The sequence below is a fragment of the Hydra viridissima genome, unplaced genomic scaffold (assembly GCF_058129835.1).
Source record: "Hydra viridissima isolate aposymbiotic clone 2 unplaced genomic scaffold, HvirCarnegie_v1 scaffold_5, whole genome shotgun sequence".
NCBI classification, from domain to species: Eukaryota; Metazoa; Cnidaria; class Hydrozoa; order Anthoathecata; family Hydridae; genus Hydra; species Hydra viridissima.
This window is the reverse complement of record NW_028324304.1, coordinates 1437169-1458344: the sequence shown is the minus strand read 5'-3', so window position 1 is coordinate 1458344 and position 21176 is coordinate 1437169. Positions and strand designations below refer to the sequence as shown.

Below are 21176 nucleotides of genomic sequence, written 5' to 3'. Positions count from 1 at the left end.
TGTCTTTCTCTTGGCATGCTCTGTGTATGTTACAGCGTCGCGAATAACGTTTTCCAAAAAGACTTTTAGAACGCCTCGAGTCTCCTCGTAGATAAGTCCAGAGATACGCTTAACACCACCGCGACGAGCTAGACGACGTATGGCGGGCTTTGTGATTCCTTGGATGTTATCACGTAAAATCTTGCGATGACGCTTTGCGCCTCCTTTTCCAAGTCCTTTTCCTCCTTTACCGCGACCAGACATGATTAAAATTGTTTGAAGTTCAATTACTGTCTTTTTGCGTTTCTTTTTGTTTTTATTATGCGCTGGAAGCGCGACTTTTACCCTACATAGATGGAAACATCTTCGTCAAACAACCAATCGCAACGGTCCTTCGTCAAAAAGCCATCTGAACCAAAAAAACAAAAAAAAAAAAAACCAAAACAAACTGCCTTGTTTTTAACGCGCGTTTTCGCATTTAACGCTTTTATCCGTTCGCAAACAGAGCAGAAAAGTTTCTTTTCGGAATTCCACTACGTCGACCTGTCTTTGAAGTGTTTAAAAAAGCAGAAATTGTAGAGGCGAGACAAACGCGCTCTCTTTTCCCGTAGCCAAAAAACACGCCTACGTGGCCTTAATGCCTTATTTTGCATTTGTACTTGAACCAATCAAAGAGCACTTTCTTAGCACCAATCAGAATGCAGCTTTAAGTCGCGGCAAAGTCTAAAAATGTCAACAAAACGCGTTAAATTGAAAAACTTCAAAAGTTCAACTTAAACTGATAAGTGTAAGCGTAACTTACAATGGCCCGCACAAAACAAACAGCTAGAAAATCTACCGGCGGTAAAGCACCGAGAAAGCAGCTGGCAACAAAAGCAGCAAGAAAGAGTGCCCCGGCTACCGGCGGAGTAAAGAAACCCCACAGATACCGACCCGGTACCGTAGCTTTGAGAGAGATCCGAAGATACCAAAAATCGACAGAGCTCCTAATCAGAAAACTACCCTTCCAGCGATTGGTTCGCGAAATAGCTCAAGATTTCAAGACTGACTTGCGTTTCCAAAGCACCGCCGTCATGGCCTTACAAGAAGCTTCAGAAGCCTACTTAGTGGGTCTCTTCGAAGATACCAACTTGTGCGCCATCCATGCAAAGCGTGTCACTATTATGCCAAAAGACATTCAGTTGGCGAGAAGAATCAGAGGAGAGCGAGCTTAAAAAATGGTGCTTCTAAACAAAACGGCTATTTTCATAGCCACAAATCTGTTAAAAACGTTGTCGGCTTAGTGCCTTAAAACAAAACAAAACAAAAAAAAAAAACAACAAACAAACAAACACAAAGTAAACAAGTTCTACGCCTGGAACTTTGTTTTTAGAAAGATGTGTGGCTATGAAAATAGCCGTTTGACAAAAAGCGGGGTAGGTTAGGTTATTTCTTTTCCACTTTTGCGATGGTTTTCTTGGCTGCAGCTTTCTTCTTAGGTGTCGCTTTCACTTTCTTTACTGCGGGCTTTTTAGCAACCGGTTTCTGGGCGCTCTTTTTTGCGGGAGTCACTTTTTTCTTAGGAGTAGCTTTTTTCACTTTCTCTTTTTGTGCGACTTTTTTCACTGACGCAGCTTTCTTTTTTGGCGTGCTCTTCTTTTCAGCAGGCTTCTTTACTTCTTTGGCTTCTTTTTTGTGCTTCTTGGCGACTGCAGCAGGCTTCTTTAACGGTTTGGGCTTAGCTGCAATTCTAAAAGAACCCGACGCGCCAGTTCCTTTCACTTGTACGAGCTCGCCAGCAACCACCATGCGCTTTAAATTAATCTTGACTTGCGAATCGACGTTTTCACCCACCTTGTTGTTGGCCTTGACGTGCTTGGCGATAGCTTGTCTTGACGACCCTTTGCGTTCTTTAAGCGAATTAATAGCATCGACAATCATCGCCTTGTAGGGAGCATGATCAGCAGGCTTTTTAGGCGCAGACTTCTTTGTGGCCTTTTTCGGAGATGCAGCTTCAGTCATTTTTTTTTTGTCGTGTTTCAGAGAAACGTTGCGTTCGTTTTTATAAAACTTCTAGATGTTTAGATGTTTTTATTTTTCAAGCGGAGTTTTATGCGGACTGTCGAGGAGACTTTTTTTTTTTTTTTTTTGCTCCACCGTCAGACTGCAAAGTGTGTTTTCGTGTTGACAGGCAAACCTCCACAGCTCGCGTCTCTCGCTCTCTTAAAGCTTCATTAGTTTTGAAATCTTCTAAAGAATAGTGACGCTTTGTAAATTGCGGCGTTTCGGTGCCACAGCATGTTAGAAGCGAAAGGTATCGCATCAAAACATCGAAAAAATAGTCTTTAAAAGCAATCGAGTGCGCGCATGGCCAAATAACATCAGCGCTACTTACTCTGGACAAAGCAGCTTAATTTCATCAAGAAACTGAACCATATGGCTTCCCAAAAAAGCTTATGCCAATCTCTTCTAAGCATTTGGTACCATACAAACTCAATAGAGGCGAAGGGCACAAACACGCGCGATTGCTGGAATATTTAATGCGTTAGCAACGCGTACTAACGACGATTTTTAGTTCAGACCAATTCTTTTTCTAAACACAGAGACACAACAAAGAACATTCCATGAAAAAGGAACACTATGTTGTGCTTATTCGTGTTCGTTAACAAAAACGATCGAAGGCTAAAACTGCGATAACGCAGTCAACATATATAAAGTCGCGGACACTAGAAAAAAAGGAAAAACTTAGCAACCTGAAAGTTCTGGACATCGTAAAAAAAAAAAATAAATAAAAAATAAAATTCATTATGGAAGGTAACGGTAAAAAAACGTTTGAGGAGATAAGAGAATGAGTGACGAATGCACAATACGGGGTCCATTCGGTTCTTCGTCTTCATAGTCATCGTTCGAGCGAAGCTTGGTGTTTTCTTTACAATTGTGCAGTCTTGGGAAGGCATGCAACTTTTGTTCAAGTTCATAAAGGCAAAACTGAATTAGAATATGGCGATTTTAAAAGATGCTCTACATTTCCGTTTGCTTTTCAAAGTGCAAATTTCGCTTTTGATTTCATGCGCTCATAACTGGCATTTCAAAAATGACACTTTAACACTCGTGAATCGTGAATTTGGCGGCTTTTGCATGATGCAAAGTTATTAAAATCGCGCGAGGCATCAGTTATAAGGTGTTCACAACCGAAGTTATTGCAGATCAATTCCATCTCTCGTTTTTTCATTTTCAGAAAAGTTCATTTTTCTCCGCTTTATAACATCATAACCATTAGGCTTAGCTGCTTTAGCCTTAGCGAGGTCCTTGACATTAGAAAAGCACCAGTTGGAATTTTATTTTTGCTAAAAATAAAGGCTAACAAATGCAACAGAAATATCTATCTTGCAAGGAACTCGTTCATAATTGAAAAACAAATACAAAGTCAGCTACTTAGTTAGTTAGTTAGTTAGTTAGTTAGTTAGTTAGTTAGTTAGTTAGTTAGTTAGTTAGTTAGTTAGTTAGTTAGTTAGTTAGTTAGTTAGTTAGTTAGTTAGTTAGTTAGTTAGTTAGTTAGTTAGTTAGTTAGTTAGTTAGTTAGTTAGTTAGTCTCTCAGTGAGTTAGTTGGTTAGTTAGTTAGTTAGTTAGTTAGTTAGTTAGTTAGTTAGTTAGTTAGTTAGTTAGTTAGTTAGTTGGTTAGTTAGTTAGTTAGTTAGTTAGTTAGTTAGTTAGTTAGTTAGTTAGTTAGTTAGTTAGTTAGTTAGTTAGTTAGTTAGTTAGTTAGTCTCTCAGTGAGTTAGTTGGTTAGTTAGTTAGTTAGTTAGTTAGTTAGTTAGTTAGTTAGTTAGTTAGTTAGTTAGTTAGTTAGTTAGTTAGTTAGTTAGTTAGTTAGTTAGTTAGTTAGTTAGTTAGTTAGTTAGTTAGTTAGTTAGTTAGTTAGTTAGTTAGTTAGTTAGTTAGTTAGTTAGTTAGTTAGTTAGTTAGTTAGTTAGTTAGTTAGTTAGTCTCTCAGTGAGTTAGTTGGTTAGTTAGTTAGTTAGTTAGTTAGTTAGTTAGTTAGTTAGTTAGTTAGTTAGTTAGTTAGTTAGTTAGTTAGTTAGTTAGTTAGTTAGTTAGTTAGTTAGTTAGTTAGTTAGTTAGTTAGTTAGTTAGTTAGTTAGTTAGTTAGTTAGTTAGTTAGTTAGTTAGTTAGTTAGTCAGTTAGTTAGTTAGTTAGTTAGTTAGTTAGTTAGTTAGTTAGTTAGTCTCTCAGTGAGTTAGTTGGTTAGTTAGTTAGTTAGTTAGTTAGTTAGTTAGTTAGTTAGTTAGTTAGTTAGTTAGTTAGTTAGTCTCTCAGTGAGTTAGTTGGTTAGTTAGTTAGTTAGTTAGTTAGTTAGTTAGTTAGTTAGTTAGTTAGTTAGTTAGTTAGTCTCTCAGTGAGTTAGTTGGTTAGTTAGTTAGTTAGTTAGTTAGTTAGTTAGTTAGTTAGTTAGTTAGTTAGTCAGTTAGTTAGTTAGTTAGTTAGTTAGTTAGTTAGTTAGTTAGTTAGTTAGTTAGTTAGTTAGTTAGTTAGTCTCTCAGTGAGTTAGTTGGTTAGTTAGTTAGTTAGTTAGTTAGTTAGTTAGTTAGTTAGTTAGTTAGTTAGTTAGTTAGTTAGTTAGTTAGTTAGTTAGTCTCTCAGTGAGTTAGTTGGTTAGTTAGTTAGTTAGTTAGTTAGTTAGTTAGTTAGTTAGTTAGTTAGTTAGTTAGTTAGTCTCTCAGTGAGTTAGTTGGTTAGTTAGTTAGTTAGTTAGTTAGTTAGTTAGTTAGTTAGTTAGTTAGTTAGTCAGTTAGTTAGTTAGTTAGTTAGTTAGTTAGTTAGTTAGTTAGTTAGTTAGTTAGTTAGTTAGTTAGTTAGTCTCTCAGTGAGTTAGTTGGTTAGTTAGTTAGTTAGTTAGTTAGTTAGTTAGTTAGTTAGTTAGTTAGTTAGTTAGTTAGTTAGTCTCTCAGTGAGTTAGTTGGTTAGTTAGTTAGTTAGTTAGTTAGTTAGTTAGTTAGTTAGTTAGTTAGTTAGTTAGTTAGTTAGTTAGTCTCTCAGTGAGTTAGTTGGTTAGTTAGTTAGTTAGTTAGTTAGTTAGTTAGTTAGTTAGTTAGTTAGTTAGTTAGTTAGTTAGTCTCTCAGTGAGTTAGTTGGTTAGTTAGTTAGTTAGTTAGTTAGTTAGTTAGTTAGTTAGTTAGTTAGTTAGTTAGTTAGTTAGTTAGTTAGTTAGTTAGTTAGTTAGTTGGTTAGTTAGTTAGTTAGTTAGTCAATCAGTTAGTTAGTTAGTTAGTTAGTTAGTCAGTCAGTTAGTTAGTTAGTCAGTCAGTCAGTTAGTTGGTTAGTCAGTCAGTTAGTTAGTCATTCAGTTAGTTAGTTTGTATCTTAGTTAGTTTGTTAGGTACTAAGTTAGGCAGATACGTGAAAAATGACGATAGATGACGATAAATGAGGACAATAATTAAAATGTAGCTACTTTGTAAAATCTTATTACTTTAACTAAAGTTTTAGTACTTTGTTAAAATAGCATGAGAACTAACGCTACCCCACAAGCTTTTTAAAGTTCTTTTTTAAGGTTTCAGCAACCCATCCGACGTTGCGAGAAACACCTGATAGTTACTGTGAAAAAAGGTATTGGCCAACAACTCGACTGTCGCGTTTTATTCTTTCCGGGGTTTTAGGGACGGGTCATTTAGAAAACAAAATGTAAAAGAACTAGAGCGTCGTAACTTTGTTATATGTTGAGTTTTGTGCCCGTCGCAAGTTTGACGTGTTTTAATTGAAGGAATGTTTAGTTCTAGCTTTACGTTTTTTTCCTTTAATGTAAAATAAAGGGTTGTCTGCGCATGCTGTGATTTTTGTTTCGACTTTGTCAAGTGTTATGACTTTGATCATTTGCTTTATTTCGAAGTGTCTCAAGAGTGTGTCAGCTTGGAGTATGTATGAGTTTTCGACAGCGGACGTCTTTGTCTTTACCCCTCTTGTTTGTTAGACATGACGTGCAATGACCCGTTCACTTCTTTTCGTTGACGTTTTTTTTCGCATTTCAAAAAACTACTGACCAAGAGAACGTGCGCAGAAGAAAAATGACAAGGTAAAACCAACAACAAAAAACCATGCAATTAAGGATTACACACAGACAAACACGCAAGTGTAAAAAACGGAAATTTTTTTTTTTTTTTTTTTTTTTCGTGCTGCCGCTTTTTTGTTTGTTTTTTTTTGTTTTGTTTTGTTTTTGTTGCTGCTGCTGATGCTAATGCCGTCACTGCTGCTTAACCTCGCTCTTTGTTTTTTTCTCCGCTAAATATACTTTTTTGCTGAAATCCTAAGGGAGCTAAATTCTTACGGAGGCGCTTAAATCTTCTTTGTTATTTTCCTACAGCCTATAGATGGTCGCCAATCTGGGCACGTGCGTGTTCACTTTTTATTCAAGTTACGTTGGATCCTTTCAAAACTTGGAATCTTGAACATGCACGTGACCTGTGAGGTAACCGAACTGTTTTTTCTCCCTCAGGTTATAACTTAAAACGTTTCAAAGATGGCGTGTAAACCCCACCATGTATTTTTTTGTAACGGGATGCGTGTGCTCTTTTTATCCCCTAACAGCTTTAAAAAGAGATTTTGAACCCCCCTCCCCTCCCTTCCTTACACACACACACACACACACACACACACACACACACACTTCTTTATATTCTCCTTAGTGTGTTTAAGCTCATGCCGTCATGTTTTTAACAGATGTGTGGCTATGAAAATAGCCTTTATTTTTTATCTTGTGTTCAGAGTACCGTTTATTTGGCTGCTGGTTTTGGAACCTTTTCGTTCTTCTTGGGAAGCAAAACGGCTTGTATGTTTGGCAGCACACCGCCACTGGCTATAGTAACACCTGACAACAACTTGTTCAACTCTTCGTCATTGCGAACAGCTAACTGTAAGTGTCGAGGAATGATTCTAGCTTTCTTATTGTCACGAGCAGCGTTACCGGCCAACTCCAAAATTTCGGCGGAGAGATACTCCAAAACAGCAGCTAAATAGACAGGTGCGCCTGAACCGATGCGATTGGCGTAGTGTCCTTTGCGCAAAAATCGGTGAACACGACCGACTGGAAACTGAAGTCCGGCTCTGAACGATCGAGTCTTTGCCTTGGCTTTAGCTTTTCCTCCTTTTCCACGTCCTGACATTTTAATTTCTTACACTGAGAAACAACGAGAGACAACCTAGAGATATTTGTGCGCGCTTTGAAATCAACTTACAAAATTCCTTTTTCTTATCAAAAACATTTGGTCTCGAACTGCACTTTTTTTAACGAATAGAAAAACTCCGTCAAACAATGCGCAAATTAGTTAATCTTTGAAGAACCAATGAGCTTGCGAGAAACAGAAATGTTCTCGAATTGGAGACCACAACTGCGCTTTATATAGGAAGTGATTCGGTTGCTTGTAATTTCAAATTTCAATTCTCTAAAACTCGTCGACATGTCTGACGCTCCAAAGGCCGGAGGAAAACAAGCGCCCAAGGTGGCCAAAAAGGGGGAAAAACGCGCTGGTAAGAAAGGCGGCAAGATCGCTGGTACTGGAGACAAAAAGCGCAAGAGAAAGAGGCGAGAATCCTACGCCATTTACATTTACAACGTCTTGAAGCAAGTTCACCCTGATGTTGGTGTTTCTTCCAAAGCGATGAGCATCATGAATTCTTTCGTCAACGACATTTTTGAAAGAATCGCTTCAGAAGCTTCACGACTAGCCCTCCAAAACAAGAAATCAACCATCTCTTCGCGTGAAATTCAAACAGCTGTGCGCCTCTTACTTCCCGGTGAGTTGGCCAAACACGCAGTGAGCGAAGGCACCAAGGCTGTTACTAAGTACACCAGCAGTAAATAGATGGAGCGCTATCTAAACGGCTATTTTCATAGCCACACATCTTGTAAAAGCATTGTACGCATTAGAACGCCTTAAATTGTAGTAGAGAGAAAGTACTTAAAATGCAATAGCTAGGCAGCCATTGTTTGCTCGTTTTAAATTGCGACACCGCGTCTAAAGAGCGAGCGCTTTTCTAGACTTGCTTTTTTTGATGTTTAAACGTATAGCTTTTGCATCCACTTTGGATACAAAAAGTTATTACAGTAGGTAAACGCGTGAGAAAATCTTTCAACAACTACTTGAGCGCCACCTTTTTGCTTTTGATCAAAACCTTAGCCCTTATGACCCACCCATCGTTATTATTTGCTGCTACTACCACACTTTTGCTCCTTTTTTCTTTTTTCTTTTTTTTTTTTTTTTTCAAATGTATTGCGCGCATCTTTAGGAAATCAGACTTAAAGCAGCGCTTTAGATAAAAATCACCTTTCTAGCCCGATGATGGTGAGCAAAACACTTTATGTGTCAAGCGTCTACTCTAAACACTCAGTTAAACTATGCCTCGCTAAAAAACATTACTTAGAAATCAATTCAATTGCTTTTCATTTCGATTGAAACAAACTGAAACTGGTAAACTAAACCGTTTTTACACACCCCCTCTGCTTATCGCGGTGCAGCGTTCAAGTTCTAGATTGCCTATTAACGTTTAAAACAGATGTGTGGCTATAAAAATAGCCGTTTTTGATTGCTGAGGTGTTCCCCTTTTAACCACCAAAGCCGTACAATGTGCGACCTTGTCTTTTTAATGCGTAGACAACGTCCATAGCGGTGACTGTCTTTCTCTTGGCATGCTCTGTGTATGTTACAGCGTCGCGAATAACGTTTTCCAAAAAGACTTTTAGAACGCCTCGAGTCTCCTCGTAGATAAGTCCAGAGATACGCTTAACACCACCGCGACGAGCTAGACGACGTATGGCGGGCTTTGTGATTCCTTGGATGTTATCACGTAAAATCTTGCGATGACGCTTTGCGCCTCCTTTTCCAAGTCCTTTTCCTCCTTTACCGCGACCAGACATGATTAAAATTGTTTGAAGTTCAATTACTGTCTTTTTGCGTTTCTTTTTGTTTTTATTATGCGCTGGAAGCGCGACTTTTACCCTACATAGATGGAAACATCTTCGTCAAACAACCAATCGCAACGGTCCTTCGTCAAAAAGCCATCTGAACCAAAAAAACAAAAAAAAAAAAAACCAAAACAAACTGCCTTGTTTTTAACGCGCGTTTTCGCATTTAACGCTTTTATCCGTTCGCAAACAGAGCAGAAAAGTTTCTTTTCGGAATTCCACTACGTCGACCTGTCTTTGAAGTGTTTAAAAAAGCAGAAATTGTAGAGGCGAGACAAACGCGCTCTCTTTTCCCGTAGCCAAAAAACACGCCTACGTGGCCTTAATGCCTTATTTTGCATTTGTACTTGAACCAATCAAAGAGCACTTTCTTAGCACCAATCAGAATGCAGCTTTAAGTCGCGGCAAAGTCTAAAAATGTCAACAAAACGCGTTAAATTGAAAAACTTCAAAAGTTCAACTTAAACTGATAAGTGTAAGCGTAACTTACAATGGCCCGCACAAAACAAACAGCTAGAAAATCTACCGGCGGTAAAGCACCGAGAAAGCAGCTGGCAACAAAAGCAGCAAGAAAGAGTGCCCCGGCTACCGGCGGAGTAAAGAAACCCCACAGATACCGACCCGGTACCGTAGCTTTGAGAGAGATCCGAAGATACCAAAAATCGACAGAGCTCCTAATCAGAAAACTACCCTTCCAGCGATTGGTTCGCGAAATAGCTCAAGATTTCAAGACTGACTTGCGTTTCCAAAGCACCGCCGTCATGGCCTTACAAGAAGCTTCAGAAGCCTACTTAGTGGGTCTCTTCGAAGATACCAACTTGTGCGCCATCCATGCAAAGCGTGTCACTATTATGCCAAAAGACATTCAGTTGGCGAGAAGAATCAGAGGAGAGCGAGCTTAAAAAATGGTGCTTCTAAACAAAACGGCTATTTTCATAGCCACAAATCTGTTAAAAACGTTGTCGGCTTAGTGCCTTAAAACAAAACAAAACAAAAAAAAAAAACAACAAACAAACAAACACAAAGTAAACAAGTTCTACGCCTGGAACTTTGTTTTTAGAAAGATGTGTGGCTATGAAAATAGCCGTTTGACAAAAAGCGGGGTAGGTTAGGTTATTTCTTTTCCACTTTTGCGATGGTTTTCTTGGCTGCAGCTTTCTTCTTAGGTGTCGCTTTCACTTTCTTTACTGCGGGCTTTTTAGCAACCGGTTTCTGGGCGCTCTTTTTTGCGGGAGTCACTTTTTTCTTAGGAGTAGCTTTTTTCACTTTCTCTTTTTGTGCGACTTTTTTCACTGACGCAGCTTTCTTTTTTGGCGTGCTCTTCTTTTCAGCAGGCTTCTTTACTTCTTTGGCTTCTTTTTTGTGCTTCTTGGCGACTGCAGCAGGCTTCTTTAACGGTTTGGGCTTAGCTGCAATTCTAAAAGAACCCGACGCGCCAGTTCCTTTCACTTGTACGAGCTCGCCAGCAACCACCATGCGCTTTAAATTAATCTTGACTTGCGAATCGACGTTTTCACCCACCTTGTTGTTGGCCTTGACGTGCTTGGCGATAGCTTGTCTTGACGACCCTTTGCGTTCTTTAAGCGAATTAATAGCATCGACAATCATCGCCTTGTAGGGAGCATGATCAGCAGGCTTTTTAGGCGCAGACTTCTTTGTGGCCTTTTTCGGAGATGCAGCTTCAGTCATTTTTTTTTTGTCGTGTTTCAGAGAAACGTTGCGTTCGTTTTTATAAAACTTCTAGATGTTTAGATGTTTTTATTTTTCAAGCGGAGTTTTATGCGGACTGTCGAGGAGACTTTTTTTTTTTTTTTTTTGCTCCACCGTCAGACTGCAAAGTGTGTTTTCGTGTTGACAGGCAAACCTCCACAGCTCGCGTCTCTCGCTCTCTTAAAGCTTCATTAGTTTTGAAATCTTCTAAAGAATAGTGACGCTTTGTAAATTGCGGCGTTTCGGTGCCACAGCATGTTAGAAGCGAAAGGTATCGCATCAAAACATCGAAAAAATAGTCTTTAAAAGCAATCGAGTGCGCGCATGGCCAAATAACATCAGCGCTACTTACTCTGGACAAAGCAGCTTAATTTCATCAAGAAACTGAACCATATGGCTTCCCAAAAAAGCTTATGCCAATCTCTTCTAAGCATTTGGTACCATACAAACTCAATAGAGGCGAAGGGCACAAACACGCGCGATTGCTGGAATATTTAATGCGTTAGCAACGCGTACTAACGACGATTTTTAGTTCAGACCAATTCTTTTTCTAAACACAGAGACACAACAAAGAACATTCCATGAAAAAGGAACACTATGTTGTGCTTATTCGTGTTCGTTAACAAAAACGATCGAAGGCTAAAACTGCGATAACGCAGTCAACATATATAAAGTCGCGGACACTAGAAAAAAAGGAAAAACTTAGCAACCTGAAAGTTCTGGACATCGTAAAAAAAAAAAATAAATAAAAAATAAAATTCATTATGGAAGGTAACGGTAAAAAAACGTTTGAGGAGATAAGAGAATGAGTGACGAATGCACAATACGGGGTCCATTCGGTTCTTCGTCTTCATAGTCATCGTTCGAGCGAAGCTTGGTGTTTTCTTTACAATTGTGCAGTCTTGGGAAGGCATGCAACTTTTGTTCAAGTTCATAAAGGCAAAACTGAATTAGAATATGGCGATTTTAAAAGATGCTCTACATTTCCGTTTGCTTTTCAAAGTGCAAATTTCGCTTTTGATTTCATGCGCTCATAACTGGCATTTCAAAAATGACACTTTAACACTCGTGAATCGTGAATTTGGCGGCTTTTGCATGATGCAAAGTTATTAAAATCGCGCGAGGCATCAGTTATAAGGTGTTCACAACCGAAGTTATTGCAGATCAATTCCATCTCTCGTTTTTTCATTTTCAGAAAAGTTCATTTTTCTCCGCTTTATAACATCATAACCATTAGGCTTAGCTGCTTTAGCCTTAGCGAGGTCCTTGACATTAGAAAAGCACCAGTTGGAATTTTATTTTTGCTAAAAATAAAGGCTAACAAATGCAACAGAAATATCTATCTTGCAAGGAACTCGTTCATAATTGAAAAACAAATACAAAGTCAGCTACTTAGTTAGTTAGTTAGTTAGTTAGTTAGTTAGTTAGTTAGTTAGTTAGTTAGTTAGTTAGTTAGTTAGTTAGTTAGTTAGTTAGTTAGTTAGTTAGTTAGTTAGTTAGTTAGTTAGTTAGTTAGTTAGTTAGTTAGTTAGTTAGTTAGTTAGTTAGTTAGTTAGTCTCTCAGTGAGTTAGTTGGTTAGTTAGTTAGTTAGTTAGTTAGTTAGTTAGTTAGTTAGTTAGTTAGTTAGTTAGTTAGTTAGTTGGTTAGTTAGTTAGTTAGTTAGTTAGTTAGTTAGTTAGTTAGTTAGTTAGTTAGTTAGTTAGTTAGTTAGTTAGTTAGTTAGTTAGTTAGTCTCTCAGTGAGTTAGTTGGTTAGTTAGTTAGTTAGTTAGTTAGTTAGTTAGTTAGTTAGTTAGTTAGTTAGTTAGTTAGTTAGTTAGTTAGTTAGTTAGTTAGTTAGTTAGTTAGTTAGTTAGTTAGTTAGTTAGTTAGTTAGTTAGTTAGTTAGTTAGTTAGTTAGTTAGTTAGTTAGTTAGTTAGTTAGTTAGTTAGTTAGTTAGTTAGTTAGTCTCTCAGTGAGTTAGTTGGTTAGTTAGTTAGTTAGTTAGTTAGTTAGTTAGTTAGTTAGTTAGTTAGTTAGTTAGTTAGTTAGTTAGTTAGTTAGTTAGTTAGTTAGTTAGTTAGTTAGTTAGTTAGTTAGTTAGTTAGTTAGTTAGTTAGTTAGTTAGTTAGTTAGTTAGTTAGTTAGTTAGTCAGTTAGTTAGTTAGTTAGTTAGTTAGTTAGTTAGTTAGTTAGTTAGTCTCTCAGTGAGTTAGTTGGTTAGTTAGTTAGTTAGTTAGTTAGTTAGTTAGTTAGTTAGTTAGTTAGTTAGTTAGTTAGTTAGTCTCTCAGTGAGTTAGTTGGTTAGTTAGTTAGTTAGTTAGTTAGTTAGTTAGTTAGTTAGTTAGTTAGTTAGTTAGTTAGTCTCTCAGTGAGTTAGTTGGTTAGTTAGTTAGTTAGTTAGTTAGTTAGTTAGTTAGTTAGTTAGTTAGTTAGTCAGTTAGTTAGTTAGTTAGTTAGTTAGTTAGTTAGTTAGTTAGTTAGTTAGTTAGTTAGTTAGTTAGTCTCTCAGTGAGTTAGTTGGTTAGTTAGTTAGTTAGTTAGTTAGTTAGTTAGTTAGTTAGTTAGTTAGTTAGTTAGTTAGTTAGTCTCTCAGTGAGTTAGTTGGTTAGTTAGTTAGTTAGTTAGTTAGTTAGTTAGTTAGTTAGTTAGTTAGTTAGTTAGTTAGTTAGTTAGTCTCTCAGTGAGTTAGTTGGTTAGTTAGTTAGTTAGTTAGTTAGTTAGTTAGTTAGTTAGTTAGTTAGTTAGTTAGTTAGTTAGTCTCTCAGTGAGTTAGTTGGTTAGTTAGTTAGTTAGTTAGTTAGTTAGTTAGTTAGTTAGTTAGTTAGTTAGTTAGTTAGTTAGTTAGTTAGTTAGTTAGTTAGTTAGTTGGTTAGTTAGTTAGTTAGTTAGTCAATCAGTTAGTTAGTTAGTTAGTTAGTTAGTCAGTCAGTTAGTTAGTTAGTCAGTCAGTCAGTTAGTTGGTTAGTCAGTCAGTTAGTTAGTCATTCAGTTAGTTAGTTTGTATCTTAGTTAGTTTGTTAGGTACTAAGTTAGGCAGATACGTGAAAAATGACGATAGATGACGATAAATGAGGACAATAATTAAAATGTAGCTACTTTGTAAAATCTTATTACTTTAACTAAAGTTTTAGTACTTTGTTAAAATAGCATGAGAACTAACGCTACCCCACAAGCTTTTTAAAGTTCTTTTTTAAGGTTTCAGCAACCCATCCGACGTTGCGAGAAACACCTGATAGTTACTGTGAAAAAAGGTATTGGCCAACAACTCGACTGTCGCGTTTTATTCTTTCCGGGGTTTTAGGGACGGGTCATTTAGAAAACAAAATGTAAAAGAACTAGAGCGTCGTAACTTTGTTATATGTTGAGTTTTGTGCCCGTCGCAAGTTTGACGTGTTTTAATTGAAGGAATGTTTAGTTCTAGCTTTACGTTTTTTTCCTTTAATGTAAAATAAAGGGTTGTCTGCGCATGCTGTGATTTTTGTTTCGACTTTGTCAAGTGTTATGACTTTGATCATTTGCTTTATTTCGAAGTGTCTCAAGAGTGTGTCAGCTTGGAGTATGTATGAGTTTTCGACAGCGGACGTCTTTGTCTTTACCCCTCTTGTTTGTTAGACATGACGTGCAATGACCCGTTCACTTCTTTTCGTTGACGTTTTTTTTCGCATTTCAAAAAACTACTGACCAAGAGAACGTGCGCAGAAGAAAAATGACAAGGTAAAACCAACAACAAAAAACCATGCAATTAAGGATTACACACAGACAAACACGCAAGTGTAAAAAACGGAAATTTTTTTTTTTTTTTTTTTTTTTCGTGCTGCCGCTTTTTTGTTTGTTTTTTTTTGTTTTGTTTTGTTTTTGTTGCTGCTGCTGATGCTAATGCCGTCACTGCTGCTTAACCTCGCTCTTTGTTTTTTTCTCCGCTAAATATACTTTTTTGCTGAAATCCTAAGGGAGCTAAATTCTTACGGAGGCGCTTAAATCTTCTTTGTTATTTTCCTACAGCCTATAGATGGTCGCCAATCTGGGCACGTGCGTGTTCACTTTTTATTCAAGTTACGTTGGATCCTTTCAAAACTTGGAATCTTGAACATGCACGTGACCTGTGAGGTAACCGAACTGTTTTTTCTCCCTCAGGTTATAACTTAAAACGTTTCAAAGATGGCGTGTAAACCCCACCATGTATTTTTTTGTAACGGGATGCGTGTGCTCTTTTTATCCCCTAACAGCTTTAAAAAGAGATTTTGAACCCCCCTCCCCTCCCTTCCTTACACACACACACACACACACACACACACACACACACACTTCTTTATATTCTCCTTAGTGTGTTTAAGCTCATGCCGTCATGTTTTTAACAGATGTGTGGCTATGAAAATAGCCTTTATTTTTTATCTTGTGTTCAGAGTACCGTTTATTTGGCTGCTGGTTTTGGAACCTTTTCGTTCTTCTTGGGAAGCAAAACGGCTTGTATGTTTGGCAGCACACCGCCACTGGCTATAGTAACACCTGACAACAACTTGTTCAACTCTTCGTCATTGCGAACAGCTAACTGTAAGTGTCGAGGAATGATTCTAGCTTTCTTATTGTCACGAGCAGCGTTACCGGCCAACTCCAAAATTTCGGCGGAGAGATACTCCAAAACAGCAGCTAAATAGACAGGTGCGCCTGAACCGATGCGATTGGCGTAGTGTCCTTTGCGCAAAAATCGGTGAACACGACCGACTGGAAACTGAAGTCCGGCTCTGAACGATCGAGTCTTTGCCTTGGCTTTAGCTTTTCCTCCTTTTCCACGTCCTGACATTTTAATTTCTTACACTGAGAAACAACGAGAGACAACCTAGAGATATTTGTGCGCGCTTTGAAATCAACTTACAAAATTCCTTTTTCTTATCAAAAACATTTGGTCTCGAACTGCACTTTTTTTAACGAATAGAAAAACTCCGTCAAACAATGCGCAAATTAGTTAATCTTTGAAGAACCAATGAGCTTGCGAGAAACAGAAATGTTCTCGAATTGGAGACCACAACTGCGCTTTATATAGGAAGTGATTCGGTTGCTTGTAATTTCAAATTTCAATTCTCTAAAACTCGTCGACATGTCTGACGCTCCAAAGGCCGGAGGAAAACAAGCGCCCAAGGTGGCCAAAAAGGGGGAAAAACGCGCTGGTAAGAAAGGCGGCAAGATCGCTGGTACTGGAGACAAAAAGCGCAAGAGAAAGAGGCGAGAATCCTACGCCATTTACATTTACAACGTCTTGAAGCAAGTTCACCCTGATGTTGGTGTTTCTTCCAAAGCGATGAGCATCATGAATTCTTTCGTCAACGACATTTTTGAAAGAATCGCTTCAGAAGCTTCACGACTAGCCCTCCAAAACAAGAAATCAACCATCTCTTCGCGTGAAATTCAAACAGCTGTGCGCCTCTTACTTCCCGGTGAGTTGGCCAAACACGCAGTGAGCGAAGGCACCAAGGCTGTTACTAAGTACACCAGCAGTAAATAGATGGAGCGCTATCTAAACGGCTATTTTCATAGCCACACATCTTGTAAAAGCATTGTACGCATTAGAACGCCTTAAATTGTAGTAGAGAGAAAGTACTTAAAATGCAATAGCTAGGCAGCCATTGTTTGCTCGTTTTAAATTGCGACACCGCGTCTAAAGAGCGAGCGCTTTTCTAGACTTGCTTTTTTTGATGTTTAAACGTATAGCTTTTGCATCCACTTTGGATACAAAAAGTTAAGTAGGTAAACGCGTGAGAAAATCTTTCAACAACTACTTGAGCGCCACCTTTTTGCTTTTGATCAAAACCTTAGCCCTTATGACCCACCCATCGTTATTATTTGCTGCTACTACCACACTTTTGCTCCTTTTTTCTTTTTTCTTTTTTTTTTTTTTTTTCAAATGTATTGCGCGCATCTTTAGGAAATCAGACTTAAAGCAGCGCTTTAGATAAAAATCACCTTTCTAGCCCGATGATGGTGAGCAAAACACTTTATGTGTCAAGCGTCTACTCTAAACACTCAGTTAAACTATGCCTCGCTAAAAAACATTACTTAGAAATCAATTCAATTGCTTTTCATTTCGATTGAAACAAACTGAAACTGGTAAACTAAACCGTTTTTACACACCCCCTCTGCTTATCGCGGTGCAGCGTTCAAGTTCTAGATTGCCTATTAACGTTTAAAACAGATGTGTGGCTATAAAAATAGCCGTTTTTGATTGCTGAGGTGTTCCCCTTTTAACCACCAAAGCCGTACAATGTGCGACCTTGTCTTTTTAATGCGTAGACAACGTCCATAGCGGTGACTGTCTTTCTCTTGGCATGCTCTGTGTATGTTACAGCGTCGCGAATAACGTTTTCCAAAAAGACTTTTAGAACGCCTCGAGTCTCCTCGTAGATAAGTCCAGAGATACGCTTAACACCACCGCGACGAGCTAGACGACGTATGGCGGGCTTTGTGATTCCTTGGATGTTATCACGTAAAATCTTGCGATGACGCTTTGCGCCTCCTTTTCCAAGTCCTTTTCCTCCTTTACCGCGACCAGACATGATTAAAATTGTTTGAAGTTCAATTACTGTCTTTTTGCGTTTCTTTTTGTTTTTATTATGCGCTGGAAGCGCGACTTTTACCCTACATAGATGGAAACATCTTCGTCAAACAACCAATCGCAACGGTCCTTCGTCAAAAAGCCATCTGAACCAAAAAAACAAAAAAAAAAAAAACCAAAACAAACTGCCTTGTTTTTAACGCGCGTTTTCGCATTTAACGCTTTTATCCGTTCGCAAACAGAGCAGAAAAGTTTCTTTTCGGAATTCCACTACGTCGACCTGTCTTTGAAGTGTTTAAAAAAGCAGAAATTGTAGAGGCGAGACAAACGCGCTCTCTTTTCCCGTAGCCAAAAAACACGCCTACGTGGCCTTAATGCCTTATTTTGCATTTGTACTTGAACCAATCAAAGAGCACTTTCTTAGCACCAATCAGAATGCAGCTTTAAGTCGCGGCAAAGTCTAAAAATGTCAACAAAACGCGTTAAATTGAAAAACTTCAAAAGTTCAACTTAAACTGATAAGTGTAAGCGTAACTTACAATGGCCCGCACAAAACAAACAGCTAGAAAATCTACCGGCGGTAAAGCACCGAGAAAGCAGCTGGCAACAAAAGCAGCAAGAAAGAGTGCCCCGGCTACCGGCGGAGTAAAGAAACCCCACAGATACCGACCCGGTACCGTAGCTTTGAGAGAGATCCGAAGATACCAAAAATCGACAGAGCTCCTAATCAGAAAACTACCCTTCCAGCGATTGGTTCGCGAAATAGCTCAAGATTTCAAGACTGACTTGCGTTTCCAAAGCACCGCCGTCATGGCCTTACAAGAAGCTTCAGAAGCCTACTTAGTGGGTCTCTTCGAAGATACCAACTTGTGCGCCATCCATGCAAAGCGTGTCACTATTATGCCAAAAGACATTCAGTTGGCGAGAAGAATCAGAGGAGAGCGAGCTTAAAAAATGGTGCTTCTAAACAAAACGGCTATTTTCATAGCCACAAATCTGTTAAAAACGTTGTCGGCTTAGTGCCTTAAAACAAAACAAAACAAAAAAAAAAAACAACAAACAAACAAACACAAAGTAAACAAGTTCTACGCCTGGAACTTTGTTTTTAGAAAGATGTGTGGCTATGAAAATAGCCGTTTGACAAAAAGCGGGGTAGGTTAGGTTATTTCTTTTCCACTTTTGCGATGGTTTTCTTGGCTGCAGCTTTCTTCTTAGGTGTCGCTTTCACTTTCTTTACTGCGGGCTTTTTAGCAACCGGTTTCTGGGCGCTCTTTTTTGCGGGAGTCACTTTTTTCTTAGGAGTAGCTTTTTTCACTTTCTCTTTTTGTGCGACTTTTTTCACTGACGCAGCTTTCTTTTTTGGCGTGCTCTTCTTTTCAGCAGGCTTCTTTACTTCTTTGGCTTCTTTTTTGTGCTTCTTGGCGACTGCAGCAGGCTTCTTTAACGGTTTGGGCTTAGCTGCAATTCTAAAAGAACCCGACGCGCCAGTTCCTTTCACTTGTACGAGCTCGCCAGCAACCACCATGCGCTTTAAATTAATCTTGACTTGCGAATCGACGTTTTCACCCACCTTGTTGTTGGCCTTGACGTGCTTGGCGATAGCTTGTCTTGACGACCCTTTGCGTTCTTTAAGCGAATTAATAGCATCGACAATCATCGCCTTGTAGGGAGCATGATCAGCAGGCTTTTTAGGCGCAGACTTCTTTGTGGCCTTTTTCGGAGATGCAGCTTCAGTCATTTTTTTTTTGTCGTGTTTCAGAGAAACGTTGCGTTCGTTTTTATAAAACTTCTAGATGTTTAGATGTTTTTATTTTTCAAGCGGAGTTTTATGCGGACTGTCGAGGAGACTTTTTTTTTTTTTTTTTTGCTCCACCGTCAGACTGCAAAGTGTGTTTTCGTGTTGACAGGCAAACCTCCACAGCTCGCGTCTCTCGCTCTCTTAAAGCTTCATTAGTTTTGAAATCTTCTAAAGAATAGTGACGCTTTGTAAATTGCGGCGTTTCGGTGCCACAGCATGTTAGAAGCGAAAGGTATCGCATCAAAACATCGAAAAAATAGTCTTTAAAAGCAATCGAGTGCGCGCATGGCCAAATAACATCAGCGCTACTTACTCTGGACAAAGCAGCTTAATTTCATCAAGAAACTGAACCATATGGCTTCCCAAAAAAGCTTATGCCAATCTCTTCTAAGCATTTGGTACCATACAAACTCAATAGAGGCGAAGGGCACAAACACGCGCGATTGCTGGAATATTTAATGCGTTAGCAACGCGTACTAACGACGATTTTTAGTTCAGACCAATTCTTTTTCTAAACACAGAGACACAACAAAGAACATTCCATGAAAAAGGAACACTATGTTGTGCTTATTCGTGTTCGTTAACAAAAACGATCGAAGGCTAAAACTGCGATAACGCAGTCAACATATATAAAGTCGCGGACACTAGAAAAAAAGGAAAAACTTAGCAACCTGAAAGTTCTGGACATCGTAAAAAAAAAAAATAAATAAAAAATAAAATTCATTATGGAAGGTAACGGTAAAAAAACGTTTGAGGAGATAAGAGAATGAGTGACGAATGCACAATACGGGGTCCATTCGGTTCTTCGTCTTCATAGTCATCGTTCGAGCGAAGCTTGGTGTTTTCTTTACAATTGTGCAGTCTTGGGAAGGCATGCAACTTTTGTTCAAGTTCATAAAGGCAAAACTGAATTAGAATATGGCGATTTTAAAAGATGCTCTACATTTCCGTTTGCTTTTCAAAGTGCAAATTTCGCTTTTGATTTCATGCGCTCATAACTGGCATTTCAAAAATGACACTTTAACACTCGTGAATCGTGAATTTGGCGGCTTTTGCATGATGCAAAGTTATTAAAATCGCGCGAGGCATCAGTTATAAGGTGTTCACAACCGAAGTTATTGCAGATCAATTCCATCTCTCGTTTTTTCATTTTCAGAAAAGTTCATTTTTCTCCGCTTTATAACATCATAACCATTAGGCTTAGCTGCTTTAGCCTTAGCGAGGTCCTTGACATTAGAAAAGCACCAGTTGGAATTTTATTTTTGCTAAAAATAAAGGCTAACAAATGCAACAGAAATATCTATCTTGCAAGGAACTCGTTCATAATTGAAAACAAATACAAAGTCAGCTACTTAGTTAGTTAGTTAGTTAGTTAGTTAGTTAGTTAGTTAGTTAGTTAGTTAGTTAGTTAGTTAGTTAGTTAGTTAGTTAGTTAGTTAGTTAGTTAGTTAGTTAGTTAGTTAGTTAGTTAGTTAGTTAGTTAGTTAGTTAGTTAGTTAGTTAGTTAGTTAGTTAGTTAGTTAGTTAGTTAGTTAGGTTAGTTAGTTAGTTAGTTAGTTAGTTAGTTAGTTAGTTAGTTAGTTAGTTAGTTAGTTAGTTAGTTAGTTAGTTAGTTAGTTAGTTAGTTAGTTAGTTAGTTAGTTAGTTAGTTAGTTAGTTAGTTAGTTAGTTAGTTAGTTAGTTATAGTTAGTTATAGTTAGTTAGTTAGTTAGTTAGTTAGTTAGTTAGTTAGTTAGTTAGTTAGTTAGTTAGTTAGTTAGTTAGTTAGTTAGTTAGTTAGTTAGTTAGTTAGTTAGTTAGTTAGTTAGTTAGTTAGTTAGTTAGTTAGTTAGTCTCTCAGTGAGTTAGTTGGTTAGTTAGTTAGTTAGTTAGTTAGTTAGTTAGTTAGTTAGTTAGTTAGTTAGTTAGTTAGTTAGTTAGTTAGTTAGTTAGTTTAGTTAGTTAGTTAGTTAGTTAGTTAGTTAGTTAGTTTAGTTAGTTAGTTAGTTAGTTAGTTAGTTAGTTAGTTTGTTAGTTAGTTAGTTAGTTAGTTTGTTGTTAGTTAGTTAGGTTAGTTAGTTAGTTAGTTAGTTAGTTGTTAGTTAGTTAGTTAGTTTTAGTTAGTTAGTTAGTAGTTAGTTAGTTATTAGTTAGTTAGTTAGTTAGTTAGTTAGTTAGTTAGTTAGTTAGTTAGTTGTTAGTTAGTAGTTAGTTTTTAGTCAGTAGGTTAGTTTTGTTAGTT

The 21176-nt window shown here is 37.8% G+C and overlaps 5 protein-coding genes and 2 pseudogenes across 5 annotated transcripts; 5 read left to right on the top strand and 2 right to left on the bottom strand.

The window, feature by feature from the left end:
• Nucleotides 1–782: 782 nt before the first annotated feature.
• LOC149887809 (histone H3) lies at nucleotides 783–1193 on the top strand. The gene has a single exon (XM_090088894.1). The coding sequence runs from the start codon at nucleotides 783–785 to the stop codon at nucleotides 1191–1193; it is 411 nt and encodes a 136-aa protein (XP_089945020.1).
• Nucleotides 1194–6727: 5534 nt separating this feature from the next.
• LOC149887808 (histone H2A, orphon) lies at nucleotides 6728–7117 on the bottom strand. The gene has a single exon (XM_090088893.1). The coding sequence runs from the start codon at nucleotides 7115–7117 to the stop codon at nucleotides 6728–6730; it is 390 nt and encodes a 129-aa protein (XP_089945019.1).
• Nucleotides 7118–7411: 294 nt separating this feature from the next.
• On the top strand, nucleotides 7412–7816 carry LOC149887807 (late histone H2B.L4 pseudogene; annotated as a pseudogene).
• Nucleotides 7817–9407: 1591 nt separating this feature from the next.
• LOC149887806 (histone H3) lies at nucleotides 9408–9818 on the top strand. Its single transcript, XM_090088892.1, has one exon. It carries the CDS (start codon nucleotides 9408–9410, stop codon nucleotides 9816–9818), a length of 411 nt encoding a protein of 136 aa, XP_089945018.1.
• Nucleotides 9819–15020: 5202 nt separating this feature from the next.
• Nucleotides 15021–15410, bottom strand: LOC149887805 (histone H2A, orphon). The gene has a single exon (XM_090088891.1). It carries the CDS (start codon nucleotides 15408–15410, stop codon nucleotides 15021–15023), a length of 390 nt encoding a protein of 129 aa, XP_089945017.1.
• Nucleotides 15411–15704: 294 nt separating this feature from the next.
• On the top strand, nucleotides 15705–16109 carry LOC149887804 (late histone H2B.L4 pseudogene; annotated as a pseudogene).
• A 1587-nt stretch (nucleotides 16110–17696) lies between these two features.
• LOC149887803 (histone H3) lies at nucleotides 17697–18107 on the top strand. Its single transcript, XM_090088889.1, has one exon. The coding sequence runs from the start codon at nucleotides 17697–17699 to the stop codon at nucleotides 18105–18107; it is 411 nt and encodes a 136-aa protein (XP_089945015.1).
• The last annotated feature ends 3069 nt before the right edge of the window (nucleotides 18108–21176 follow it).

Bases quoted from the DNA above. Each gene is read 5' to 3' on its own strand.
- LOC149887809 (XM_090088894.1), top strand. From the start codon at position 783: ATGGCCCGCACAAAACAAACAGCTAGAAAATCTACCGGCGGTAAAGCA.
- LOC149887808 (XM_090088893.1), bottom strand. From the start codon at position 7,117: ATGTCAGGACGTGGAAAAGGAGGAAAAGCTAAAGCCAAGGCAAAGACT.
- LOC149887806 (XM_090088892.1), top strand. From the start codon at position 9,408: ATGGCCCGCACAAAACAAACAGCTAGAAAATCTACCGGCGGTAAAGCA.
- LOC149887805 (XM_090088891.1), bottom strand. From the start codon at position 15,410: ATGTCAGGACGTGGAAAAGGAGGAAAAGCTAAAGCCAAGGCAAAGACT.
- LOC149887803 (XM_090088889.1), top strand. From the start codon at position 17,697: ATGGCCCGCACAAAACAAACAGCTAGAAAATCTACCGGCGGTAAAGCA.